A 24,094-nucleotide genomic window follows, 5' to 3' on the forward strand; every position below is an offset into this window, starting at 1 on the left:
GTATGCGATGTTTCGTTTCGTCTCGTTGTTTCGTTAGAAATTTCAAATATCCAGACCACGTCATATAACGTTGCACGAGCATATAACGTTGCACGAGCAATAACCTGGTATCTAGTTGCACAACAACGACGCTAAAGTAAAACTGATAAAACAACAACACCAAAGTAGACAAACAAAGAAAAACAAACTTAAAAAATGACAAAAAAAATAATAAAATAAAATTAAAAAATAAAAAACACCAATAACAATAAAATCAATATTCCACAATAATTACACTAACAACACAAATAACAATGATAACAACAGATAGACAATTAAATAAATTAATTACAACAGACTAGGACTCAGTTTCACTGTGCAATAGTCACATGATGAAATGTTCGTAGCCTCATTCACGATTGTGTGACAACAGCACTAGGGATCCTGAAATAATTCTACTCGCTCTTCGTGTTTATCAGTTGATCTTGTTGAACATTATTGATATGGACTGACTCTGAGATCTGTCTCAGCATAGCGTCACCCTGAAACACTTCCGTGACGTTCATTGTGAACCCTGGAATGTTACCGTCATGTAATATCCTCAAGGGGTCTTGAGGATATTACGCAACTGCAGCAGGGAGCTTCCTTGGGAAGTTGTTGTCGGCCTCGTGAACCACATGATGTTGCGCCTACAGTACTCTGGCTATAACCTGAAGTTCAGAACGGAGATTGTGCGGTCAGCACTGAAAGCATACAACCGTATGATAGAGCTAGACGCGAGTGGTGAGCAATCCTTGTACAGACCGAGAGAATGGAAGCGGATAGAACGAGATCAGAAGAGAAGAGAAAAGCGGGAATCCTGGTACAGAAAGGGAGGGTTCGACACGGTGATATTCGTGCCAGCAACTCCAGCCTCGGAGCTGAAAAATCGGTACATGGAAGAGGTTAAGGGAGCAGGATTCAAGGTCAAAGTGGTCGAGCAGTCTGGTGTGACTCTAAAGCGGATTTTGCAGAGGTCAGACACGTTCAGGGAAAATCGATGTAACAACATCAAGTGTCTTGTCTGCAGCACCGGTGGAAAAGGCCCTTGCCGGAGTACCGGTGTCACTTTTGAGCTAGTGTGTCAACTTTTCCGCAGTAGATACATCGGGGAGACGTCACGAAGTGCACACACCCGTGGGAAGGAACATCTGTGAGCTTTGGAACAGAGAGAGCAAAGTTCAGTAATGTGGAGGCATTCATGTGAGAAACATGACGGTAACATTCCAGGGTTCACAATGAATGTCACGGGAGTGTCTCAGGATGAAGCTATGCTGAGACAGATCTCAGAGTGAGTCTTATCACTCAATACTCAGAGTAAATTCTGGTAACAAAAAGAGTAATAAAAGCTCGAGAGAATCAATGCTTTATGTCCAATATATAAGCCTTATTCCAACGGTTGTCTCATCTCGTATTCTATGAATAATGTTTTATTATGTGCACCTTAAATATTTTGTTCTTGCTCTATACTTCGTAAGCCTCAAAGGGCGTGAAAAGCGGAATTACAGTCCTAAACGGAAGTGTGAATAAATATCAGAGATAAGGTTCCTAAAAAGGCTGTAAAAGGGATTCATTTGCAGTCTCTGCTTGATCCGCTTTGAGCACAATGTATTACTACCTTCTTTTGTTTGTAATTTCTTTTTGTTATTCACTCTGAAACAGTCGCAGAGCTACATATCCGCCTTACTTCAGTTAACTAGATTTCGATTCCAGCATTTAGCTCAAAAAATGGGGGAGGATTTTCCCAGTGATATACTGGAAATCAGCTCTCAGGCAAGCCAACTATACATGGTTCATACTATACTGTACAAAAAGAAAAGAAATGAAACACACTCTTCTGTGATCTCTCCTTTCCCATTAGCTGTTCACCCATACGCCACACTTATCTTCAGTTATGTTAATTTGCATAAACTGACATCACAACTGTTGAGGGACAACCAATTGCGCTGGTTATGCAGGCGCCGCGTTTACTGCCACAGGACGTGGCCTTATCTTGGATAGCAGGAGTTCCCAAAGAAAGTCGAGGAACTCACAGATGGTCAGAACACTGCACCCAAGGAACAAACCCATGCTGCCTCCAGCCTCACCTAAAAAAAAATTACTTTCATGATATACGTTCTTGTTTCTTTAAGGGTAATGTCAGATGAGAAGAAGTATTAATTTATCTCGACAGGCCAATAGTGGATTGGTCTTTTTCTTGAATGTTTTCCCCTTTTTTCTTTGTGTTTATTTGTTTTGCTTTTTCTTAAGAAAAAATCCACACAGTGCGAAGCTGAAGGTTAGGGTTAGATCCTTTTAAGTGGTGGGGAGGGGGCGGGGAGAAAGTGAGGGAGGGTGATTTCAATACAATACAATACAATATTCTTTATTTAACGAAGGTGACGTAATTAACCCAAAGAATTATCTAACTTACGGCCTTCACAACAATAAAAACCCACCATTCCACCCCAGGGGAGGACACCTATCACACAGTAATCTCGTGTATGGGAAATTAACGTCTCCTACCCCAACCCTGCACGAGACGGGATCTCCATTTATTCGTCCCTATCCGAGAAGACTAGAATATCTATCCTTTTCTTGATATTATAGAAAGGTAGCAAATTCTCCTCAGTTATTTTAAGACGATGATTATTGGTCCGACCGTGGCTCGAACCCTCGACCTCCCGCCCAACACAATCCGGCGCTCTAACCATTTGAGTTAACCGGGGGGGCGGTGAAAACACAGCGACGAATTTGTTTTGGTAGAGCCAGCTGTTACTCTGGCATAGATCCAATCACCGAGAAAATTTGGAAAACGCCGCTAAAGTCAGTGGATTTTTGCTTTCCGTTTCTTTTTTCTTTTTTTCTTAGCAGGATTGTTCGAAAAAAACGTTTTTGATTTTAAATGGAGCCGATCTTCATTATTGTTGACTTACCAAAAAGGCTCTCATCCGTGTGGCTAGGGACATTTTCTCGTTTCTCATAAGACAAATACTGAAATCCCACTTGAAGATAGACATAGTTCTCACTTACAAGTTGAAAAAGAAAACACACAAAAATGTAATCATTTGATGAAAACAAAAATATTACTAGTATTTTTTTAACAAAGTCAACGAGCAAATGGTATCAATGACTGGTGAGAAGGAAAACCAATGGATCGATAAAAATCATAACAATTGAGAGAGTTTAGCAGAAGGGGTGGCTGTTCTTAAAAAGAAAACAAAAGTTGGAGGAAACCTTCAAAGATGTCTTAAAAATTTGCAGTGCACTCCAGTCAAAAAAAGGAGGGATCAGAGAGTTCATTAATAATGTCAGGGAAACGAGGAGCCAAAAGTTAAGAGACTATACTCATTTAAAAGAGAGTCAGCTTTTACGAAAAGCCACTCGATAACCTGGCCACGCACTCAAAAGACCAACCCAAAGTTGATCATTACCTGCCGGTCTGGTTTCTAAAAGACTGTTATCGGAGCAAAAGAATGCAACTTTTCGGTCCTAATTTTCAATTGGATTGCCAAGGGATGTTATGAGGAAAAGTGAGCGACCACGTAGGTTACTCAGGAAGATGAAAAGTGATGGCAACCTTCGTTGGATTTTCAGAACTTCAGACATTGCCAGAAATTTGGGATGGCGGAGGCGGTTCTCGTGTTACAAGCAAAATGGCGCCGAGAAAATGTATGGGAAATGATTGTTTTTTCAAAATAGCTGTCTAAGAATGGGATATTCTTTCGCTGCGTACTTGAAAATGCAGCCTGCATCGGTTAAAGCGTCCATCGCTACGAAAAAGAAATACTGAAATTCAAACCTACCTTTTCCCAAGGTATACGAGTAAACTCATAATTCTGACTCCATTTTACCATACAAACTCTTAACGTCTGCTTCGACTAGGTGTTACAATTCTTTTGTCGAGGGAACAACCTTGTGAAGATTCGCAACTGCGTAGTTCTATATGCATTCTGCAGATGTTTTTCTACTAAATCGCTCGTAAACGGTCGAATATGTTGGCCCACAAATATTCCTCGAACCGGGAAACTCTTCGTATTTTCACAGAGCTCAAAACCGAAATACGCCATTTTTAATGACCCCAATTTTAGGAAGGAAGAACACGAAAGATACAAGTCCCAGTAACTGTACAATTTGGCCGCCATTTTCCTTGTTTTGACGTCTCCTTTGGCTTTCTAGGATACAAAGGTACCAGACCTTTCTCTGGTGGGGTTTTACGAAAATAGAACGTGTTCACTTCACTTCCTCCGCCGCCATATGGAATTGTCTGCAATACGATATACCGCTGACATTTCGTAACGGGTTCGAAATGTCCCCGATTTCTCTTGATGTGACCATGTTTGAAATACTAGGTAAGTTACTGACTCTTTAGAAATTGAGAATCTGAAAACTTGCTCAGAGCCTTTATTTTATACGCTATTCTCACTCAAGAGTGCTGGCTCCTTTAAGAATTCTTCTTCACCCCCCTCCTCCATCCAAAGTCAGCTGACCACTTATATGATGGGTCACTTACCTGAGGTATTCCTTGCTGTAGTTATAAGTTTGTCCAATTATCCTTAACAGCGTATTGTCCGGAAATTTAGAATATGAGACACGTGATTCATAAACCGTCTGCTCGCATGCAGTATTGCAGTCACATTCTGTCAGGTTAAACTCCTCTGAAAGTCATTCATTAATAAACAAACACTGAAAAATTTATCGCAAATTCTACGGTGTTTAACATAGGCGTCGCCAGTGAAGAATTATCTCTAGGAAGGTGACGCCTTCGAACATAGGAGAAAATCAATCACCCAGTTCATTCAAGAACAGTGTCAAGTGAAGTCTAAATTCGTCTCTAATTCAAGGAGAGAATCACAATAAAAATAACGATTTTCTGTAAAACGCTTTCACGAGATGTCATGGCTGCCATATTGGCTTGAAATTTAGTGAAATAGCGGCCAAATTAATGAACCAAAAGACGAGTGTAACCGCTAACCGGGGGAGTGAAAATGATTTATTAAAAAAATCGTTTCCTTACTTTTTGCTTTTTGAAGACATGGACGGTCTTGAAAGGAACACACTAGCAAACCCCGCAGATCTAGGCGAAAACATCAATAGGACATTCGAAGAAGGGGGCACAACTTTGGAATGATTCATTACGATAGTGCTGGAGGAAACGCCTTCTTAATAAGTTACATCACAGCACAAAATGAGTTGAAAGCGAATATATGGAAGAGAGTCTTATAAGAATTTCTCACTAATTTTTTTTTTGTAGAGCTCTCCATGTGCATCCGAATAGCAACAACCTTGCACGCCATACATCCAGGGCACGCGCGGGTCGTTCTTATGAAAGCAAGATGGGCCTGGGTTTACCAGCTTAATCCCATAAAATGCGAAGAGGGCATGTAGCGCAGTAGCTTATGCACTTTATAATTTCCATGCAATTCATTTTTATCAAGTGGAAAATCTTTGACGACAATTCTGAGAACAATACAGTCAAAAAATGTATTAAGTTGGTCGAAGCAAAGGAAGCCACGGCGAGCGAATTCGTGGATTCAACAAGCGATTCTTTGATACAATGTCTTATGTCATACTGATAAATGCTTTACTGACGAGGTATTTTTATAAAAACTTAATAATATCTTGACAGGAAAAGAAAAACATTTAAAATTTTATACCACCTGGTAAAGCATAATTTCCTCGGCATCCGCATTTATCCATACTGTGATTTGACTGACACTGATAGATGCAGCCATCCTTCGTGTATGACTTGATCCCTGCCAAACTATCCACTTCGCTGCAATTTGTTCTAAAGGGCGATGGGAGTCTTTTGTACTAAAAAAACAATAAAATAGCTTAAAATAGTATACATCAAGACAGAGAAACAGTAAGGGTGAGGGGGAGTGAGGAGCTTCACTAACTTACCTCTCGGCGGAAGGGAAAAATATTTCTTGAGACTTCTTCATGAAGGCTTACTTCGATATGATATACTCCGAATTCAGTAATGCACAAGAATGGCCAAGTCGTTCAGATTCGATGGAATATGAACAATAAAAATGCAAGATGGCTTCTCGAAAACGTTGCATATCGATGATATTAGGGCAAACCTAGCTACATTACGCCGGTTTGTTTGTTTGTTTTTTTATTTTTGGCGGATACAGCTTCATGGATGGCATCTTAAGTAAACTGACGTATCTATTGTTACCTGACTCAACTTGACTACGACAGAAGCATGTGTGCCGGGCTGGACTTTAAACCCAGAATGATAGTTTACAAAGGTGTCCTGGTCATGTACGATGACATTTAAGCCACTTGAAGAACTGCTGAAGGTGGAATCATTCGTTTGAACGTCTAATGCAATGGCTAGACCAAGATCTGAACCTTCGTATAAAGAACGAAACAGCTCACTCTTCGCAGATCCGTTATAACCAGAATTAAACGTGTAACAGATGCCTCTATTTGTAACAATTGGAACAAAGTGTTGTTCTGAGCATTTTATCTATTCCTCGTCTTCAAAAACACAGTATTTTGAAGGTCCACTCATGCTTCTATCGCCAAAGAGGTCGTGCCCATACTTAGCAAGGAATTCTTTTTCGTCATAGATACGTTTCGTGTGATTAAGGACACTCATTATTCTCTGCCTGGTTGCAAAGTCACAGTTGTCCACCAGAAGGGGACCAAACTCAACGAAAACGCATAATAAAGCTTGGCCACATGTCAGATTACCACGAACACTTCGTGTTTCACTGCATCCGCTGATGTTTAATCCCAATTTTTCAAAATTTTGGTCCTCGTCAGTTGTGTCTATCTTCGTTTTCATGAACTGATTTAAATTGCAGATTGTAACTGCTGGAAATTTCAAGCCATCCAGAGGCGTTTCTTCCGAAATTTCAGTTTTTATTGCTCTTGAAAAATATTTTTTGAAGCTTCTTGTTGAATTGTAAAAATAAGCTCCTAAGGCCACAAGGAATAGAAGTGCCCAAACTATTCGTCTATAACTAGGTAGAGACGTCTGGACGATATATCGTAGCCCATGGACAGTTGTGTCCGTGGAAAATTCTCTCCATTTGGATAAAAGAGAAGGCTTTGACTTGACCATTTCTTTGAATGAGGCATTGGTAGGCTCCGTCGACTCCGCGGGGATCATTATGGTGTGGAAAGCTGGTTAGTTTGACGTTGAATGCTGAAAGCATGAATAAAAACATTTCTTATTTTTATTCAGATATCCTTTATCTACTGTTGCGACAATTTCTCCAATTGGCTTGTGATTTTCACTTCCCTAATGAGTGTACCAATTGTATGGAGCATACTGCTGTGCTTCAGCAAGCTGCCCGATGCTATATTCCGATAAAATTAATTTATTCGCATTATGCAGGTCTTTCCGGATATAACTTCTCCTCCTAATCCCAGTTTTTTGTGAACTCTGACACGCATCAAGTAATGGGGTAAAATGTTTGTAAATTCAGTAAAAAAAAAAAAAAGAAATAAAAAATATCTCCTTTTTACCAAGGATCATTGGGAAAAAAGATAAGCACGATGAGTGGTTTAAATTCCCTGTTTAGGTCACCGTAAGAACACAGGTTTAGTTGTTATCTGTCCATATTGGAGTAGTTATCAAAAGTTTTCCATTTTTGGCTCTCTCTGATATATATATATATACACTCACTGATATATATGTGTCACTGATGATATATAGATGACATATAGACATATAGATGTGTCACTCATATATGTCTCACTGATGAGACCCACATAGGTCGAAACAGTGTGCACTGTCTGCAGTTATATATATATATATATATATTTTTTTTTTTTTTTTATTAATCAAGCGCGAGGGCCGTACTGGGAGAATATCGGCCCGAGGTCTTGACAGTACGGACCGAGCGCAGCGAGGTCCATACAAAAAAGGGCGAGGGCCTATATTCTTCCAGTACGGCCCCGAGCAAGCTTGGTTAATAAGAGATTTATCATACGACTGAAGTTCAAAGGGGCACGAGTGCGGTATCATTCGGGACCATTCGGGACAGTGCCCGGTCCAATACTGAGAGAATATTGACCGGGAATAGAGCATTTTGATTGGTTTATTTTAGTTATTGGCCCTCTGACTGCCCGAGTCGTGTAATAATGTACGTTACTGTAGGATGCCATACCTACAACTATGCGCCATACATTGTATCAACTCATCTACGCGCCATACATTGTATCAACTCGTTTTCATAAAAATCGTCATCTTACACACTATTCACGGGATACTAAAAATACACCCAATACATCAAAATAACTCTTAGATAAACATAGAAATTTGGGCATGTACGGAACCTAATGTACTTGACATAAGCATGCCCTCTCCTTACTCAAAGTTTACTTGGGTGATTGCATTACGAAGTGACTTTTTCACATGAATACTTGCCTTAAGTCCAACATTTCATGGAAATAATTTTATGGAAAACTTGAAGCTTAATTTTAAATTAACGCAAAATCAGAATTTACCTTGCAAGAAACTGTGGGTTCAAGGATTAAGGTTCGAAGAGTGTTTGAATCTTTACACAGGCAAACAAAAAAATCGCTCTCTACTTTATGAATATGTGGTTGTTATACTTGCATGTTCGACTCTAGAGGCTTTTTTATCTTATAATTGATTCAATCTTAGTTTGTATTTAGTTGACCCTGTTTCCGGATGCTTTTTTTTCCCAAACAAGGCAGCAAATACCGTTCTAGTTCTACCTTTGGTGAAAAGCAAGTTTTGTTGTCTTTCGAGAGAAAATTTTGCGTTATCATGGTTTTGATCCCTTTCAAGCTTGATGTCATGTGAAAAATTTTGTTCTGATTTTTTTTTTTAATTCGAGATTTTTTTTCTTTTTTGGGACGTGGTGCTGATCCCTTTCATGATAGAATCTATTATACTGGCATATCATAACTGATTACAAGCTCAAAAGCGAGTTGGATAAATCGACTACTTAGATAAATTATTTATAGTTCTTCCCTAGCTTTTATTCAGTCTCGAAAATATTTTTGGTAAATGTTTTTCACCTGATCAAGAATTGAATTCGATCTATGATATGTTATTTTTTTCTTTTTTTTTATACAAATCGTAACAATGTGCAAACCGTGAATCTATGGATTACCTATTATAGCCTTTTACGTGGAGGAATATAACGAAAGATGTGGTTATATCATCAGACGGATGCATCTAACTAGAAATAGCTTAAAACGGAAATTTGAAACATCTCCCGTGCACGAAATTTCTTCAGGTAAACGCCACTTGAGTGGAATATGAAGCCCATATTCGAGTCTATTATCAAGAATTGAATCCTTCCGTGCGAATGAAAGATGCAATTCCGCTCTTTGAAACATTTTACGTATGAACCGTGTACTTGTAAAAGTGTTAATTTCGACGCGCATTACATAGTCGGAGATCCCTTCCTAAACTAGTCGGCGCCAACAGCTTTGTTTCAGGGACGTGTGACAGCAAAATTTCAATAAGTTATGGTTAACGAAACATAGAAAATTAGTTTCTGTCAGTTTTCAATAAACTACCTTTCAATCTAACCTATATTCGTTGTCTTGGAAATGTTCGAAACTCCTCGTCACCCATAGCTTCCTGTTGTATAAGCGAGTTGCCCTCAGTCAATTTCTTGAGTGTGTGGGTGCAAGTTTTTTTTATGGAAGTACATTGAAACATCTAGCAGCACGTTTTACATTCCTAATTTGATCTTCCATTTGTGTGACGTAGGCAATATGGATTACACAGCTGTATGTGTCACATTAAGGGACTTAAATTCTGCGTAGAAACCTTTCGATCAAACTAAACATAAATGACAAGCGTAACAAACTAATCACGGCAAAAATTAGTTCTCATGTCAAAAAAAAGTTTCGCTCGATGTGATGCTAAAATGTGTTCGGTATGGCGACCCCCACAGCGAAGACGCTAAAAGTTAAGGAATACATTCTGTCGGGCTGTCTCCTGTGTAAACATTCCAGAGGAATCTTGAAACGTGTTGAAATTGTAAGCTTCATTGAAGAAACTTCCAGTGCGCGCTTTTAACACCGAGTGTCAGCGAAGCTGTTGGAGAGGAAGCGTATCTCGTCAATTCATCGACTTTAAACACCTGCTAGACTAAATTAAACCCAACTCATTTACCTGTGCTTTGGATTTAGAATGCAGTTGATAATTAAGAATTTTTACAGCTGGGAGGTGGCGGAGTCTAATAAAAAAATTTATTCAGGAGTTTCAAGCGTTCGTTGTTGCCATGGCTCTTGATGATCAAGAAGGAAGGTCTCCCCAGCAGCTCAAGATCTTGTTTTATCTTTGTGGTTGATGACAGCGTCTCTGGTTCTCTTAAAGAAGTTGCTTTTAAGAGGCTTAGTTTGCCAGTCTTCAATTTTTCTACTTGGTTTATCTTTGCGGTTGATGACAGTGGCTCTGGTTCTGTAAAAGTAGTTGCATTTGGGAGGCGAAGTTTGCCAGTCTTCAGTTTTTCTTCTTAGTCGTCATAGCAATACCTCACTGTTGAAATTACCTTGAAGTGAAAGTAAAAATGTGAAAAACTTATTTAAACACGTGATATTGATGAGTCTTAGAAAAAGACTCGTTACAAAAATGTACGTGTATCTACAATAAGAACAAGTTAAAAGAATAATAAGGTGGCAAGGTGGATATGCAGCCTTGGCGACAAGGATACTTATCCTCTTCTTATTCTGCTTTTTCTTTCACAGTCGCGTACATTATTGTTGTTACTCTTGGAATTACAACTTCTGCGGGCATCCTACGCTGTACATAAGACATAAATATACATCACGGCTGTGTTCTACGGGGGGCAAAATTTATATTTTCTCTCACAGCAGTGATACTATCCGGTGATTTTACTGACTTCACTGCTACCGCCAACACCTTCCCCTCACACTTCTTTGGGTAAATTGCTCATGAAACATAAATCTTAAAATTTCTGTAGCGTTTTGACTCTCCTAAATAGAAAGTTAATCAGTCCGTTCGAATAAACTTAAATTCAACCTCTTGACACAATTTCCATTATCATTTCGCTATTGACCTGCTTGTTACTTCACTTACTTTAATTACAACCGCCCTTTGTAGATCCATGAATACAATGTCGAGTTATACTGCAAGAGTGTATTAGAGTCATTTTGCGTCTCAAGATATTCCGCCATTCCACTGATCCAGCGTTCCACCGTCCCTTCCTTCCGCCATTCTGTTAAATAACTCAAGGTATCGTGTTCCGAAGCTTGCTAGCTTAGCAAATTTAGCGGTCCTTTTCGGCAAAAGTCGCTGACTCAAACAGTAAAATGCTCTCGTTTCAAAGAAAAAAATGCTTCATTAAAGCTTGCATAATGTGCAGATCACGTCTGTAATCGCTTCCGTTAAATTTGAATGTTACCGCTTCTGAGAGAAGCTGGGAAATATTTTCTTTTGAATAACGCCTCTGTGATTAGTTCTTTTAAGACAGAAAATTGTAGTTAGCGTTTCACTTCAGGATAAGACTCCGTGTAATCAAGATCGTTACTTAAATAGAAGACGGGTTAGACCGTAATTCTCGATAGAGTAACTTGAATCAAGACCCGCAAACGTTAGCAAGCAACAATTTATTTTGTGATTATGTTAACTCGAAGTTGTGATTCTACGTGAAACTTATCGCTAGTTTTTCATATTTCTTTTGGTTCTTTTAATTGCCACGCGCTCGTTGCGCAAATTGAGATTATTCTTAAAACTATGATCGCACACTACATCGGTAATTTCTTCGCGTGGTGATTTCAGTTGACCGCTTCGATAGAAGAACGCCCAAGGGAATAGGAAAAGGAATAAAGGAAGAAAAGATCTTGCATTGGTTTGGTGTTTATTGCATGCGCGTGTATCAACCCAGGAATCTATTCTAACTTGAAAAGAAACAATTACAACGTCTACTGAGATATTTCTCCGAGAAAAAGGGCCGGGTTGTACCCGGACGAATTGAAGTATTTTCCAATTTTGGCAAACCAATAATTGGCAAAATTTTTTCACTTTCCAAATTTTGGCAGGGCTCGCATCAAACTAAAATAATTTGACCAAAACTTTACTGGTTGATTAATATATCAAGCACAAGCCCATCCAATTCTTAAGAGAAATAGAAAAAAATGTCGTGCGAATTGCAGGATATTTTCCTCTTTTCCAGCTGATCTTCTGCGTTGTGGCTGACGCTTGCGCTACTTGTGCTGGTCTCAATACTTACAGTGGAAGGAGAATTTCTCATTCAAACCACATGTTCTCTGAATGGCTGCCAGTATAACCGGACCCGGGGCACGAGTCTCAGACATTTGAATAAAAGCGGTTTCGTCTTGTTTTGCATTCTCCTCATTTCTAATTACAAACCTTTCTTCAACCAATGAAATATGGAATAATTTGAATATATCAACAAAGTTGAAATGGTAAATTGGGCACCGTTACTGTTATAAAAGCTGACGTTTCGAGCGTTAGCCCTTCGTCGGAGCGAATAGAGGAATTGTGGGTTGAGGTTAGAGGAATTGTGGGTAGCTTTAAATGGCTGCCAGTATAACCGGACCCGGGGCACGAGTCTCAGACATTTGAATAAAAGCGGTTTCGTCTCGTTTTGTATTCTCCTCATTTCTAATTACAAACCTTTCTTTAACTGATGAAATATGGGGTTAGCCACTCGTCACTAGCAATTTTCAACCCTCAGATCTAGAACAGGCTGATTTAAACATCTACCCTTGAATGAAGAATGATTTGCAATTATTGATGTTTAACAGTTGGTTCATGCTTTAGCGTGCACTATCGAGTTATGGAGCACGCGGGAAGTTTGGAGAGTACGGAAGAAGCGTAAGAGTTGCCCGAGGCGATGGGCGAGGGAAACTCTAGCTTCTTGAGTGCTCTCCAAACTTCCCACGTGCTCCATAACTCGATAGTGCACAGCTGAAAGCATGAACCAATTGTTTTAGAACATAGCCGGTGGAATTGTGCATCAAATCCGACGCGAAAAACGGACAACAATATCAGTTGAAGCGAATCGTGACGGCGCTGATGCCGAGTCTCCTTTTCCTTTGTTTTTCTCTCTTTCTGCCTCATTTAAGAACTCTAGCTCAAGGGAAAAGGTCGAAACATTGTCTTCGTTTTCGGAATTGTAGGCCGAGTTTCTGTTTGTATCCATTATTGTCGCGAAATATATTATTTTTCCCCGCGCTAACAATGGCCGCTCGCGCGAAAAAAAAATTTCTGGCGAAGTCGGATTTGCTGACGCTATCAGCGTGCAGTATCGGGATTTTGAGCACGCTCACGTATAATGAATTTGATTGCGCGACTCTGCTAGCTATGTTCTAACAGTGGTTTGTCAACATGATTACTTACAGATATGCCATCCAAGTCATTCAAAATCAGTCGACGTGGACCTACCGAAAGCATTTTGTAAAACTGCATACCTTTTTCACCTTGGTTTGTTTAAATAAGCTTTCCAGTTTTTACAAAATGGATTAGAATTTTACGAAAATGAAGGACTTCCGGGTTATTAAATTGACAAATGTGAAGAAATGCTTTCCTGGCAAACATAGCACTGATTAAAGGTGGGTGTCACAATATTGGGCCACAAGGTTTGTGCTGATACTTCTGTGTTATTTATTGAATTCATTCCAATTTTGCAGCATTCCCATGAACTATGTATAAAACACGACGCAAACAAACAAACAAAATAAAGAACGAAGGAACACTTATCGTAAGCTAGCTTTGGCCTGATTAATCAGGTTGTGAAACTTGCACACTGACTCTCAGTTATACCATCGATGATAAGTTTATTAGATGTTAATAAAAAGTCAACATTTCAGCGCACTCCTGCAGCAATGCGTGCGCAGGGCTGAAATACGAGATACGTGTTTCCTATACCAGGTGCGTAACGTAAACTTAAAGTAATGATTACTCTAAATAAACAAGTAAATAAAGGTTTCCTTTCCCATTAGCTGTTCACCCATACGCCACACTTATCTTGAGTTATGTTTAACTTAATTTGCATAAACTGACATCACAACTGTTTAGTAACAGCTATTTGCGCTGGTTATGCAGGCGTCGTATTTACTGCTACAGGATGTGGCCTTATCTTGGATAGCAGGAGTTCCCAAAGAAAGTCGAGGAACTCACAGATGGTCAGAACACTGCACCCGAGGAACAAACCCATGTTGCCTCCAAGCTCACCTAAAAAAAATTACTTTCATGATATACGTTTTTGTTTCTTTAAGGGTAATGTCAGATGAGAAGAAATATTAATTTATCTCGACAGGCCAATAGCGGATTGGTCTTTTTCTTGAATGTTTTCCCCTTTTTTCTTAGTGTTTATTTGTTTTGCTTTTTCTTAAGAAAAAATCCACGCAGTGCGAAGCTGAAGGTTAGGGTTAGATCCTTTAAAGTAGTGGGGAAGAGGGGAGGGGGCGGGGAGAAAGGGAGGGAGGGTGATTTCGTTTTTTCTGTGAAAATACAGCGACGAATTGGTTTTAGTAGAGCCAGCTGTTACTCTGGCATAGATCCAATCACTGAGAAAATCTGGAAAACGCCACTAAAGTCGGTAAATTTTTGCTTTCCGTTTCTTTTTTCTTTTTTTCTTTGCAGGATTGGTCGACAAAAGCGTTTTTGATTTTAAATGGGGTCGATCTTCCTCATGATTCTTGACTTACCAAAGAGGCTCTCATTCGTGTGGCTAGGAACATCTTCGCGTTTCTCATAAGACAAATACGGAAATCCCACTTGAAGATAGACAAAGTTCTCACTTACAAATTGAAAAAGAAAACACAAAAATGTATTCATCTGATAGAAACAAAAATATTACTAGTATTTATTTTAACAAAGTCAACGGGAAAATAGTATCAATGATTGCATTGGTGAGAAGGAAAACCAAAGGATCTATAAAGATCATAACAATTGAGAGAGTTTAGTAGCAGGGTGGCTGTTCTTAAAAAAGAAAAAAGGTTGGAGGAAACCTTCAAAGATGTCTTAGAAATTTGCAGTGCACTCCAGTCAAAAAAGGAGGGATCAGAGAGTTCATTAATAATGTCAGGGAAAAAAGGAGCCAAAAATTAAAAAGCTATACCCATTTAAAAGAGAGTCAGCTTGTACGAAAAGCCACTCGGTAACCTGGCCACACATTCAAAAGACCAACCCAAAGTTGATCAGTACCTGCCGGTCTGGGTTCCAAACGACTGTTATCGGAGCAAAAGAATGCAATTTTCTGGGTCCTATTTTCAATCGGATCGCCAAGGGATGTTATGAGGAAAAGTGAGCTACCACGCAGGTTACTCAGGAGGACAAAAAGTGGTGGCAATCTTCGTTGGATTTTCAGATCATCGGATGACCATTTTTAAAATACTAGGTAACTTACTGACTCTTTAGCAATTGAGAATCTGAAAACATCATGCTCAGAGCCTCGATTTCACATTTTATTCTCACTCAAGAATGCTGGCTCCTTTAAGAGTTCTCCTTCCCCCCCTCCTCCATCCAAAGTCAGCTGACCACTTATATGATGGCTAACTTACCTGAGGTATTCCTTGCTGTAGTTATAAGTTTGTCCCATTATCCTTAACAGCGTATTGTCCGGAAATTTAGAATATGAGACACGTGATTCATAAACCGTCTGCTCGCATGCAGTATTGCAGTCACATTCTGTCAGGTTAAACTCCTCTGAAAGTCATTCATTAATAAACAAACACTGAAAAATTTATCGCACATTCTACGGTGTTTAATATAGGCGTCGCCAGTGAAGAATTATCTCTAGGAAGGTGACGCCTTCGAACATAGGAGAAAATCAATCACCCAGTTCCTTCAAGTACAGTGTCAAGTGAAGTCTAAATTCGTCTCTAATTCAAGAAGAGAATCACAATAAAAATAACGATTTTCTGTAAAACGCTTTCACGTGATGTCCTGGCTGCCATATTGGCTTGAAATTTAGTGAAATAGCGGCCAAATTAATGAACCAACAGACGAGTGTAACTGGTCACTGGGAGAGTGAGAACGATTTATTAAAAACAATCGTTTCCTTACTTTTTGGTTTTTGAAGACATGGACGGTCTTGAAAGGAACACACTGGCAAACCCCGCAGATCTAGACGAAAACATCAATAGGGACATTAAAAAAAGGCGCACAACTTTGGAATGATTCATTACGGTAGTGCTGGAAGAAACGCCTTCTTAATAAGTTACATCACAGCACAAAATGAGTTGAAAGCGAATATATGCAAGAGAGTCTTATAAGAATTTCTCACTAATTTCTTTTGTTTTTTTTTGTAGAGCTCTCGATGTGCATCCGAATAGCAACAACCTTGCAAGCCATACATCAAGGGCACGAAAAGCATTTATCAGTAAGACATAAGAAATTGCATCACAGAGTCGCCTGTTGAATCCACGAATACGCTCGCCGTGGCTCGCGCGGGTCATTCTTATGAAAGCAAGATGGGCCTGGGTTTACCAGCTTAATCCCAAAAAATGTGAAGAGGGCATGTAGCTCAGTAGCTTATGCACTTTATAATTTTCATGCAATTCGTATTTATCAAGTGGAAAATCTTTGACTACAATTCTGAGAACAATACAGTCAAAAAAGGTATTAAGTTGGACAAAGCAAAGGAAGCCACGGCGAGCGTATTCGTAGATTCAACAGGCGACTCTGTGATACAGTGTCTTATGTCTTACTGATAAATGCTTTTCTGACGAGGCATTTTTCAAAAAAACTTAATAATATCTTGAACGAAAATGAAAAACATTTAAAATTTTATACCACCTGGTAAAGCATAATCTCGTCGGCATCCGCATTTATCCATGCTGTGATTTGACCGACACTGATAGATGCAGCCATCCTTCGTATATGACTTGATCCCTGCCAAACTATCCACTTTGCTGCAATTTGTTCTATAGGGCGATGGGAGTCTTTTGTACTAAAAAACAATAAAATAGCTTAAAATAGTATACATCAAGACAGAGAAACAGTAAGGGTGAGGTGGAGTGAGGAGCTCCACAAACTTACCTCTCGGCGGAATGGAAAACTATTTCCTGAGACCTCTACATTGAGGCTTACCTCGATGTGATTTACTTTGAGTTCAGTAGTGCACAAGAATGGCCAAACCGTTCAGATTTGTTCGAGTGTGATCAATAAAAATGCAAGATGGCTTCTCGGAAACGTTGGATATCGATGATATTAGGGCAAACCTAGCTGCATTACGCCGATTTGTTTGTTTGTTTTTTTTATTTTTGGCGGATACAGCTTCATAGATGGCATCTTAAGTAAAATGCCGTATGTATTCTTACCTGAGTCAGCTTGACTGCGACAGACGCATGTGTGCCGGGCTGGACTTTAAACCCAGAATGATAGTTTACAAAGGTGTCCTGGTCATGAACAATGACACTTAAGCCACTTGAAGAACTGCTAAAGGTGGACTCATTCGTTTGAACGTCTAATGCAATGGTCAGACCAAGATCTGAACCTTCATATACAGAACGAAACAGCTCAATCTTCGCAGATCCATTGTAACCAGAATTAAACGTGTAACAGATGCCACCATTTGTAACAATTGGAACAAAGTGTTGTTCTGAGCATTTTATTTGTTCCTCGTCTTCAAAAACACAGTATTTTGAAGGTCCACTCATGCTTCTATCGCCAAAGAGGTCATGCCCATACTTAGAAAGGAATTCTTTTTCGTCATAGATACGTTTCGAGTGATTAAGGACACTCATTATTCTGTGCCTGGTTGAAAAGTCACAGTTGTCCACTAGAAGAGGACCAAAATCAACGAAAGCGCATAATAAAGCTTGGCCACATGTCAGATTACCACGAACACGTCGTGTTTCACTGCATCCGCTGATGTTTAATCCCAATTTTTCAAAATATTCGTCCTCGTCAGTTGTGTCTATCTTCATTTTCATGAACTGATTGAAATTGCAGATTGTAACTGCTGGAAATTTCAAGCCATCCAGAGGCGTTTCTTGCGAAATTTCAGTTTTTATTGGTCTGGAAAAATATTTTTTGAAGCTTCTTGTTGAATTGTAAAAATAAGCACCTGAGGCCGCAACGAGTAGAAGTGCCCAAACCATTCGTCTATAACTAGGTAGGGACGTTTGGATGACATATCGAAGCCCATGGACAGTTGTGTTTGTTGCAAATTCTCTCCATTTGGATAAAAGAGGAGACTTTGACTTGATCACTTCCTTAAATGAGGCAGTGGCAGGCTCCGTCGACTCCTCAGGGATCATTATGGCGTAGGAAGTTGGTTAGCTGGACGTTGAAGGCTGAAAGCACGAATAAAAACATATCTTACTGTTTTTCTGATATCCTTTATCGACGGATGCGACAATTTCTCAATTGGCTTGTGTTTTTGACTTCCCTAACGAGTGTATTATATAGTATGGAGCACATTGCTGAGCTTAAGTGAACTTCCCAATGTTATCTTCCGATAAAATTTATTGGCATTATACAGGTCTTTTCGGGAATAACTTCTCATCCCAATCCCAGTTTTCAGTGAACTCTAACAGGCATTAAATAGCGGGTTAAAAATGTTGTGAATTCAGTAAAACAAAAAAAATCTCATATTCACCAACGATCACTTGGAACAAAGATAAGCATGACGGACGGTTTAAGTCACAGAAGATCACAAGTTTAGTTAGTATCTGTCCATACTGGAGTAATTAACAAATGTTTTCCATTTTTGGTTCTCTCTGGTATATTATACGTTACTGTAGGATACCATACCTGCAACTGAGCGCTATGTATTGTATATTAGTATATAGATACTGATGAAATACCAGGATTTCTCTTTTTACTAAAAAATCATATCTTCACCGCGCGCAGTGAAGATACTATTTTTATCTTTCAAGTGTCAGGATATTGGTGTGGCCATGGTGACCAACATAATTACCCAATTACAATAGAGCTTCTCGCTCAGGCGCGCGGTCGGTTGATTTTAAATTTCATCAAAATCTATATAATAAACAGAACATTACATGGCCGCTTGGGGATGCAAATTTTATCTTCGAGTGCTGAAAGTATCTCTCAAGAGTGAGCGCAGCTCACTCGTGAGAGATACTTTCAGGAGTCGAAGATAAAATTTGCATCCCCGCGCGGCCATGTAATATCCTCTATTTATAAACTTATACCCGATTTACGCCAGCAAAACATATTAAGTTAAAGTAGGTTTAACTGAGTTAAAATCAGAAACAGAGTACTGAAAAACTGAATTTTCCATAAAATTCGAGTAGTTACTATGCGTTACATTTGAAGTCGACAGACAGACAAAACAGCTTTAAAATATTTTTGTTTTGGTGTGAATGAGATAATTATTACGAAGTGACTTTTTCACTTGAATACTGAGAGAATATTGACCGGGAATAGAGCATTTTGATTGGTTTATTTTAGTTATTGGCCCTCTGACTGCCCGAGTCGTGTAATAATATACGTTACTGTAGGATGCCATTCCTACAACTATGCGCCATACATTGTATCAACTCATCTACGCGCCATACATTGTATCAACTCGTCTTCATAAAAATCGTCATCTTACACACTATTCACGGGATACTAAAAATACACCCAATACATCAAAATAACTCTTAGATAAACATAGAAATTTGGGCATGTACGGAACCTAATGTACTTGACATAAGCATGCCCTCTCCTTACTCAAAGTTTACTTGGGTGATTGCATTACGAAGTGACTTTTTCACATGAATACTTGCCTTAAGTCCAACATTTCATGGAAATAATTTTATGGAAAACTTGAAGCTTAATTTTAAATTAACGCAAAATCAGAATTTACCTTGCAAGAAACTGTGGGTTCAAGGATTAAGGTTCGAAGAGTGTTTGAATCTTTACACAGGCAAACAAAAAAATCGCTCTCTACTTTATGAATATGTGGTTGTTATACTCGCATGTTCGACTCTAGAGGCTTTTTTATCTTATAATTGATTCAATCTTAGTTTGTATTTAGTTGACCATGTTTCTTGATGCTTTTTTTCCCAAACAAGGCAGCAAATACTGTTATAGTTCTACCTTTGGTGAAAAGCAAGTTTTGTTGTCTTTCGAGAGAAAATTTTGCGTTATCATGGTTTTGATCCCTTTCAAGCTTGATGTCATGTGAAAAATTTTGTTTTGATTTTTTTTTTAATTTGAGATTTTTTTTCTTTTTTGGGACGTGGTGCTGATCCCTTTCATGATAGAATCTATTATACTGGCATATCATAATTGATTACAAGCTCAAAAGCGAGTAGGATAAATCGACTACTTAGATAAATTATTCATAATTTGGATATGTCAACAAAGTTGAAATGGTAAATTGGCCACCGTAATGATTACAAAAGCTGACGTTTGGAGCGTTAGCCCTTCGTCGGAGCGAATAGAGGAATTGTGGGTTGTGTGTGCTTTTAAAGGCAGAAAATGGAGCTACGTTATTGGTGGGTGCATGGCAACGAGAAAAACATGAATAAATTAGTGGAATGAAAAGCGTTCATTGATCCCTGTGGGATTTAGACTGCCGGTTTGAAAGATGAGCTTTTGTTCAAGATTTTTACGGCTTTCCGTGCCACCTAAGTGCAAGGAAAGACCGCAGATTGCCATATGTTGCTTAGAATGATTAGGTAAATTAAAATGTCTAGCGACTGGTTTCGATGTGTCCTTGTCATTCCTATCCACGTCTCGAAGGTGTTCTCGGAATCGGTCACCTAGTCTTCTGCCTGTTTCGTCGATGTATATCTTTTTGCAATAAGTGCAATTCCTCTATTCGCTCCGACGAAGGGCTAACGCTCGAAACGTCAGCTTTTGTAATCATTACGGTGGCCAATTTACCATTTCAACTTTGTTGATATATCCAAATTATTTCGTTACTCCCACCGACGCAGCCCCAAACAGTTTCTTTCGAAACTATCAGCCTTTATAAATTATTCATAGTTCTTCCCTAGCTTTTATTGAGTCTCGAAAATATTTTTGGTAAATGTTTTTCACCTGATCAAGAATTGAATTCGATCTATGATATGTTATTTTTTTCTTTTTTTTTTATACAAATCGTAACAATGTGCAAACCGTGAATCTATGGATTACCTATTATAGCCTTTTACGTGGAGGAATATAACGAAAGATGTGTTATATCATCAGACGGATGCATCTAACTAGAAATAGCTTAAAACGGAAATTTGAAACATCTCCCGTGCACAAAATTTCTTCAGGTAAACGCCACTTGAGTGGAATATGAAGCCCATATTCGAGTCTATTATCAAGAATTGAATCCTTCCGTGCGAATGAAGGATACAATTCCGCTCTTTGAAACATTTTACGTATGAACCGTGTACTTGTAAAAGTGTTAATTTCGACGCGCATTACATAGTCGGAGATCCCTTCCTAAACTAGTCGGCGCCAATAGCTTTGTTTCAGGGACGTGTGACAACAAAATTTCAATAAGTTATGGTTAACGAAACATAGAAAATTAGTTTCTGTCAGTTTTCAATAAACTACCTTTCAATCTAACCTATATTCGTTGTCTTGGAAATGTTCGAAACTCCTCGTCACCCATAGCTTCCTGTTGTATAAGCGAGTTGCCCTCAGTCAATTTCTTGAGTGTGTGGGTGCAAGTTTTTTTATGGAAGTACATTGAAACATCTAGCAGCACGTTTTACATTCCTAATTTGATCTTCCATTTGTGTGACGTAGGCAATATGGATTACACAGCTGTATGTATCACATTAAGGGACTTAAATTCTGCGTAGAAACCTTTCGATCAAACTAAACTTAAATGACAAGCGTAACAAACTAATCACGGCAAAAATTAGTTGTCCTGTCAAAAAAAAGTTTCTCTCGATGCGATGCTAAAATGTGTTCGGTATGGCGACCCCCACAGCGAAGACGCTAAAAGTTAAGGAATACATTCTGTCGGGCTGTCTCCTGTGTAAACATTCCAGAGGAATCTTGAAACGTGTTGAAATTGTAAGCTTCATTGAAGAAACTTCCAGTGCGCGCTTTTAACACCGAGTGTCAGCGGAGCTGTTGGAGAGGAAGCGTATCTCGTCAATTCATCGACTTTAAACACCTGCTAGACTAAATACCCAACTCATTTACCTGTGCTTTGGATTTAGAATGCAGTTGATAATTAAGAATTTTTACAGCTGGGAGGTGGCGGAGTCTAATAAAAAAATTTATTCAGGAGTTTCAAGCGTTCGTTGTTGCCCAGGAAGGTCTCCCCAGCAGCTCAAGATCTTGTTTTATCTTTGTGGTTGATGACAGCGTCTCTGGTTCTCTTAAAGAAGTTGCTTTTAAGAGGCTTAGTTTGCCAGTCTTCAATTTTTCTACTTGGTTTATCTTTGCGGTTGATGACAGCGGCTCTGGTTCTGTAAAAGTAGCTGCATTTGGGAGGCGAAGTTTGCCAGTCTTCAGTTTTTCTTCTTAGTCGTCATAGCAATACCTCACTGTTGAAATTACCTTGAAGTGAAAGTAAGAATGTGAAAAACTTATTTAAACACGTGATATTGATGAGTCTTAGAAAAAGACTCGTTACAAAAATGTACGTGTATCTACAATAAGAACAAGTTAAAAGAATAATAAGGTGGCAAGGTGGATATGCAGCCTTGGCGACAAGGATACTTGTCCTCTTCTTATTCTGCTTCTTCTTTCACAGTCGCGTACATTATTGTTGTTACTCTTGGAATTACAACTTCTGCGGGCATCCTACGCTGTACATAAGACATAAATATACATCACGGCTGTGTTCTACGGGGGGCAAAATTTATATTTTCTCTCACAGCAGTGATACTATCCGGTGATTTTACTGACTTCACTGCTATCGCCAACGCCTTCCCCCTCACATTTCTTTGGGTAAATTGCTCATGAAACATAAATCTTAAAATTTCTGTAGCGTTTTGACTCTCCTAAATAGAAAGTTAATCAGTCCGTTCGAATAAACTTAAATTCAACCTCTTGACACAATTTCCATTATCATTTCGCTATTGACCTGCTTGTTACTTCACTTACTTTAATTACAACCGCCCTTTGTAGATCCATGAATACAATGTCGAGTTATACTGCAAGAGTGTAGTAGAGTCATTTTGCGTCTCAAGATATTCCGCCATTCCGCTGATCCAGCGTTCCACCGTCCCTTCCTTCCGCCATTCTGTTAAATAACTCAAGGTATCGTGTTCCGAAGCTTGCTAGCTTAGCAAATTTAGCGATCCTTTTCGGCAAAAGTTGCTGACTCAAACAGTAAAATGCTCTCGTTTCAAAGAAAAAAATGCTTCATTAAAGCTTGCATAATGTGCAGATCACGTCTGTAATCGCTTCCGTAAATTTGAATGTTACCGCTTCTGAGAGAAGCTGCGAAATATTTTCTTTTGAATAACGCCTCTGTGATTAGTTCTTTTAAGACAGAAAATTGTAGTTAGCGTTTCACTTCAGGATAAGACTCCGTGTAATCAAGATCGTTACTTAAATAGAAGACGAGTTAGAGCGTAATTCTCGATAGAGTAACTTGAATCAAGACCCGCAAACGTTAGCAAGCAACAATTTATTTTGTGATTATGTTAACTCGAAGTTGTGATTCTACGTGAAACTTATCGCTAGTTTTTCATATTTCTTTTGGTTCTTTTAATTGCCACGCGCTCGTTGCGCAAATTGAGATTATTCTTAAAACTATGATCGCACACTACATCGGTAATTTCTTCGCGTGGTGATTTCAGTTGACCGCTTCGATAGAAGAACGCCCAAGGGAATAGGAAAAGGAATAAAGGAAGAAAAGATCTTGCATTGGTTTGGTGTTTATTGCATGCGCGTGTATCAACCCAGGAATCTATTCTAACTTGAAAAGAAACAATTACAACGTCTACTGAGATATTTCTCCGAGAAAAAGGGCCGGGTTGCACCCGGACGAATTGAAGTATTTTCCAATTTTGGCAAACCAATAATTGGCAAAATTTTTTCACTTTCCAAATTTTGGCAGGGCTCGCATCAAACTAAAATAATTTGACCAAAACTTTACTGGTTGATTAATATATCAAGCACAAGCCCATCCAATTCTAAAGAGAAATAGAAAAAAATGTCGTGCGAATTGCAGGATATTTTCCTCTTTTCCAGCTGATCTTCTGCGTTGTGGCTGACGCTTGCGCTACTTGTGCTGGT

At 39.0% G+C, this 24,094-nt stretch overlaps 1 protein-coding gene and 1 pseudogene across 2 annotated transcripts; both read right to left on the bottom strand.

Annotated features, from left to right (window-relative positions):
* Nucleotides 1–1,367: 1,367 nt before the first annotated feature.
* On the bottom strand, nt 1,368–11,277 carry LOC111321580 (acid-sensing ion channel 2-like; annotated as a pseudogene). Its single transcript, XR_015992564.1, has 6 exons — nt 9,527–11,277; nt 6,182–7,159; nt 5,658–5,811; nt 5,015–5,074; nt 2,934–4,655; nt 1,368–2,105 (listed from the first exon to the last, which is right to left on the bottom strand). The product of XR_015992564.1 is annotated as an acid-sensing ion channel 2-like (transcript).
* A 1,100-nt stretch (nt 11,278–12,377) lies between these two features.
* Nucleotides 12,378–22,817, bottom strand: LOC148721799 (acid-sensing ion channel 2-like). The gene is made up of 7 exons (XM_088736720.1): nt 21,459–22,817; nt 17,257–18,234; nt 16,733–16,886; nt 16,001–16,060; nt 15,496–15,640; nt 14,641–14,732; nt 12,378–14,164 (listed from the first exon to the last, which is right to left on the bottom strand). Exons 2-7 carry the CDS (start codon nt 18,196–18,198, stop codon nt 14,028–14,030), a joined length of 1,530 nt encoding a protein of 509 aa, XP_088592846.1. The 5' UTR covers nt 18,199–18,234; nt 21,459–22,817; the 3' UTR covers nt 12,378–14,027.
* Between the last annotated feature and the right edge of the window lie 1,277 nt (nt 22,818–24,094).

The sequence above is a fragment of the Stylophora pistillata genome, chromosome 10, assembly GCF_964205215.1.
Source record: "Stylophora pistillata chromosome 10, jaStyPist1.2, whole genome shotgun sequence".
Classification (NCBI taxonomy): Eukaryota; Metazoa; Cnidaria; class Anthozoa; order Scleractinia; family Pocilloporidae; genus Stylophora; species Stylophora pistillata.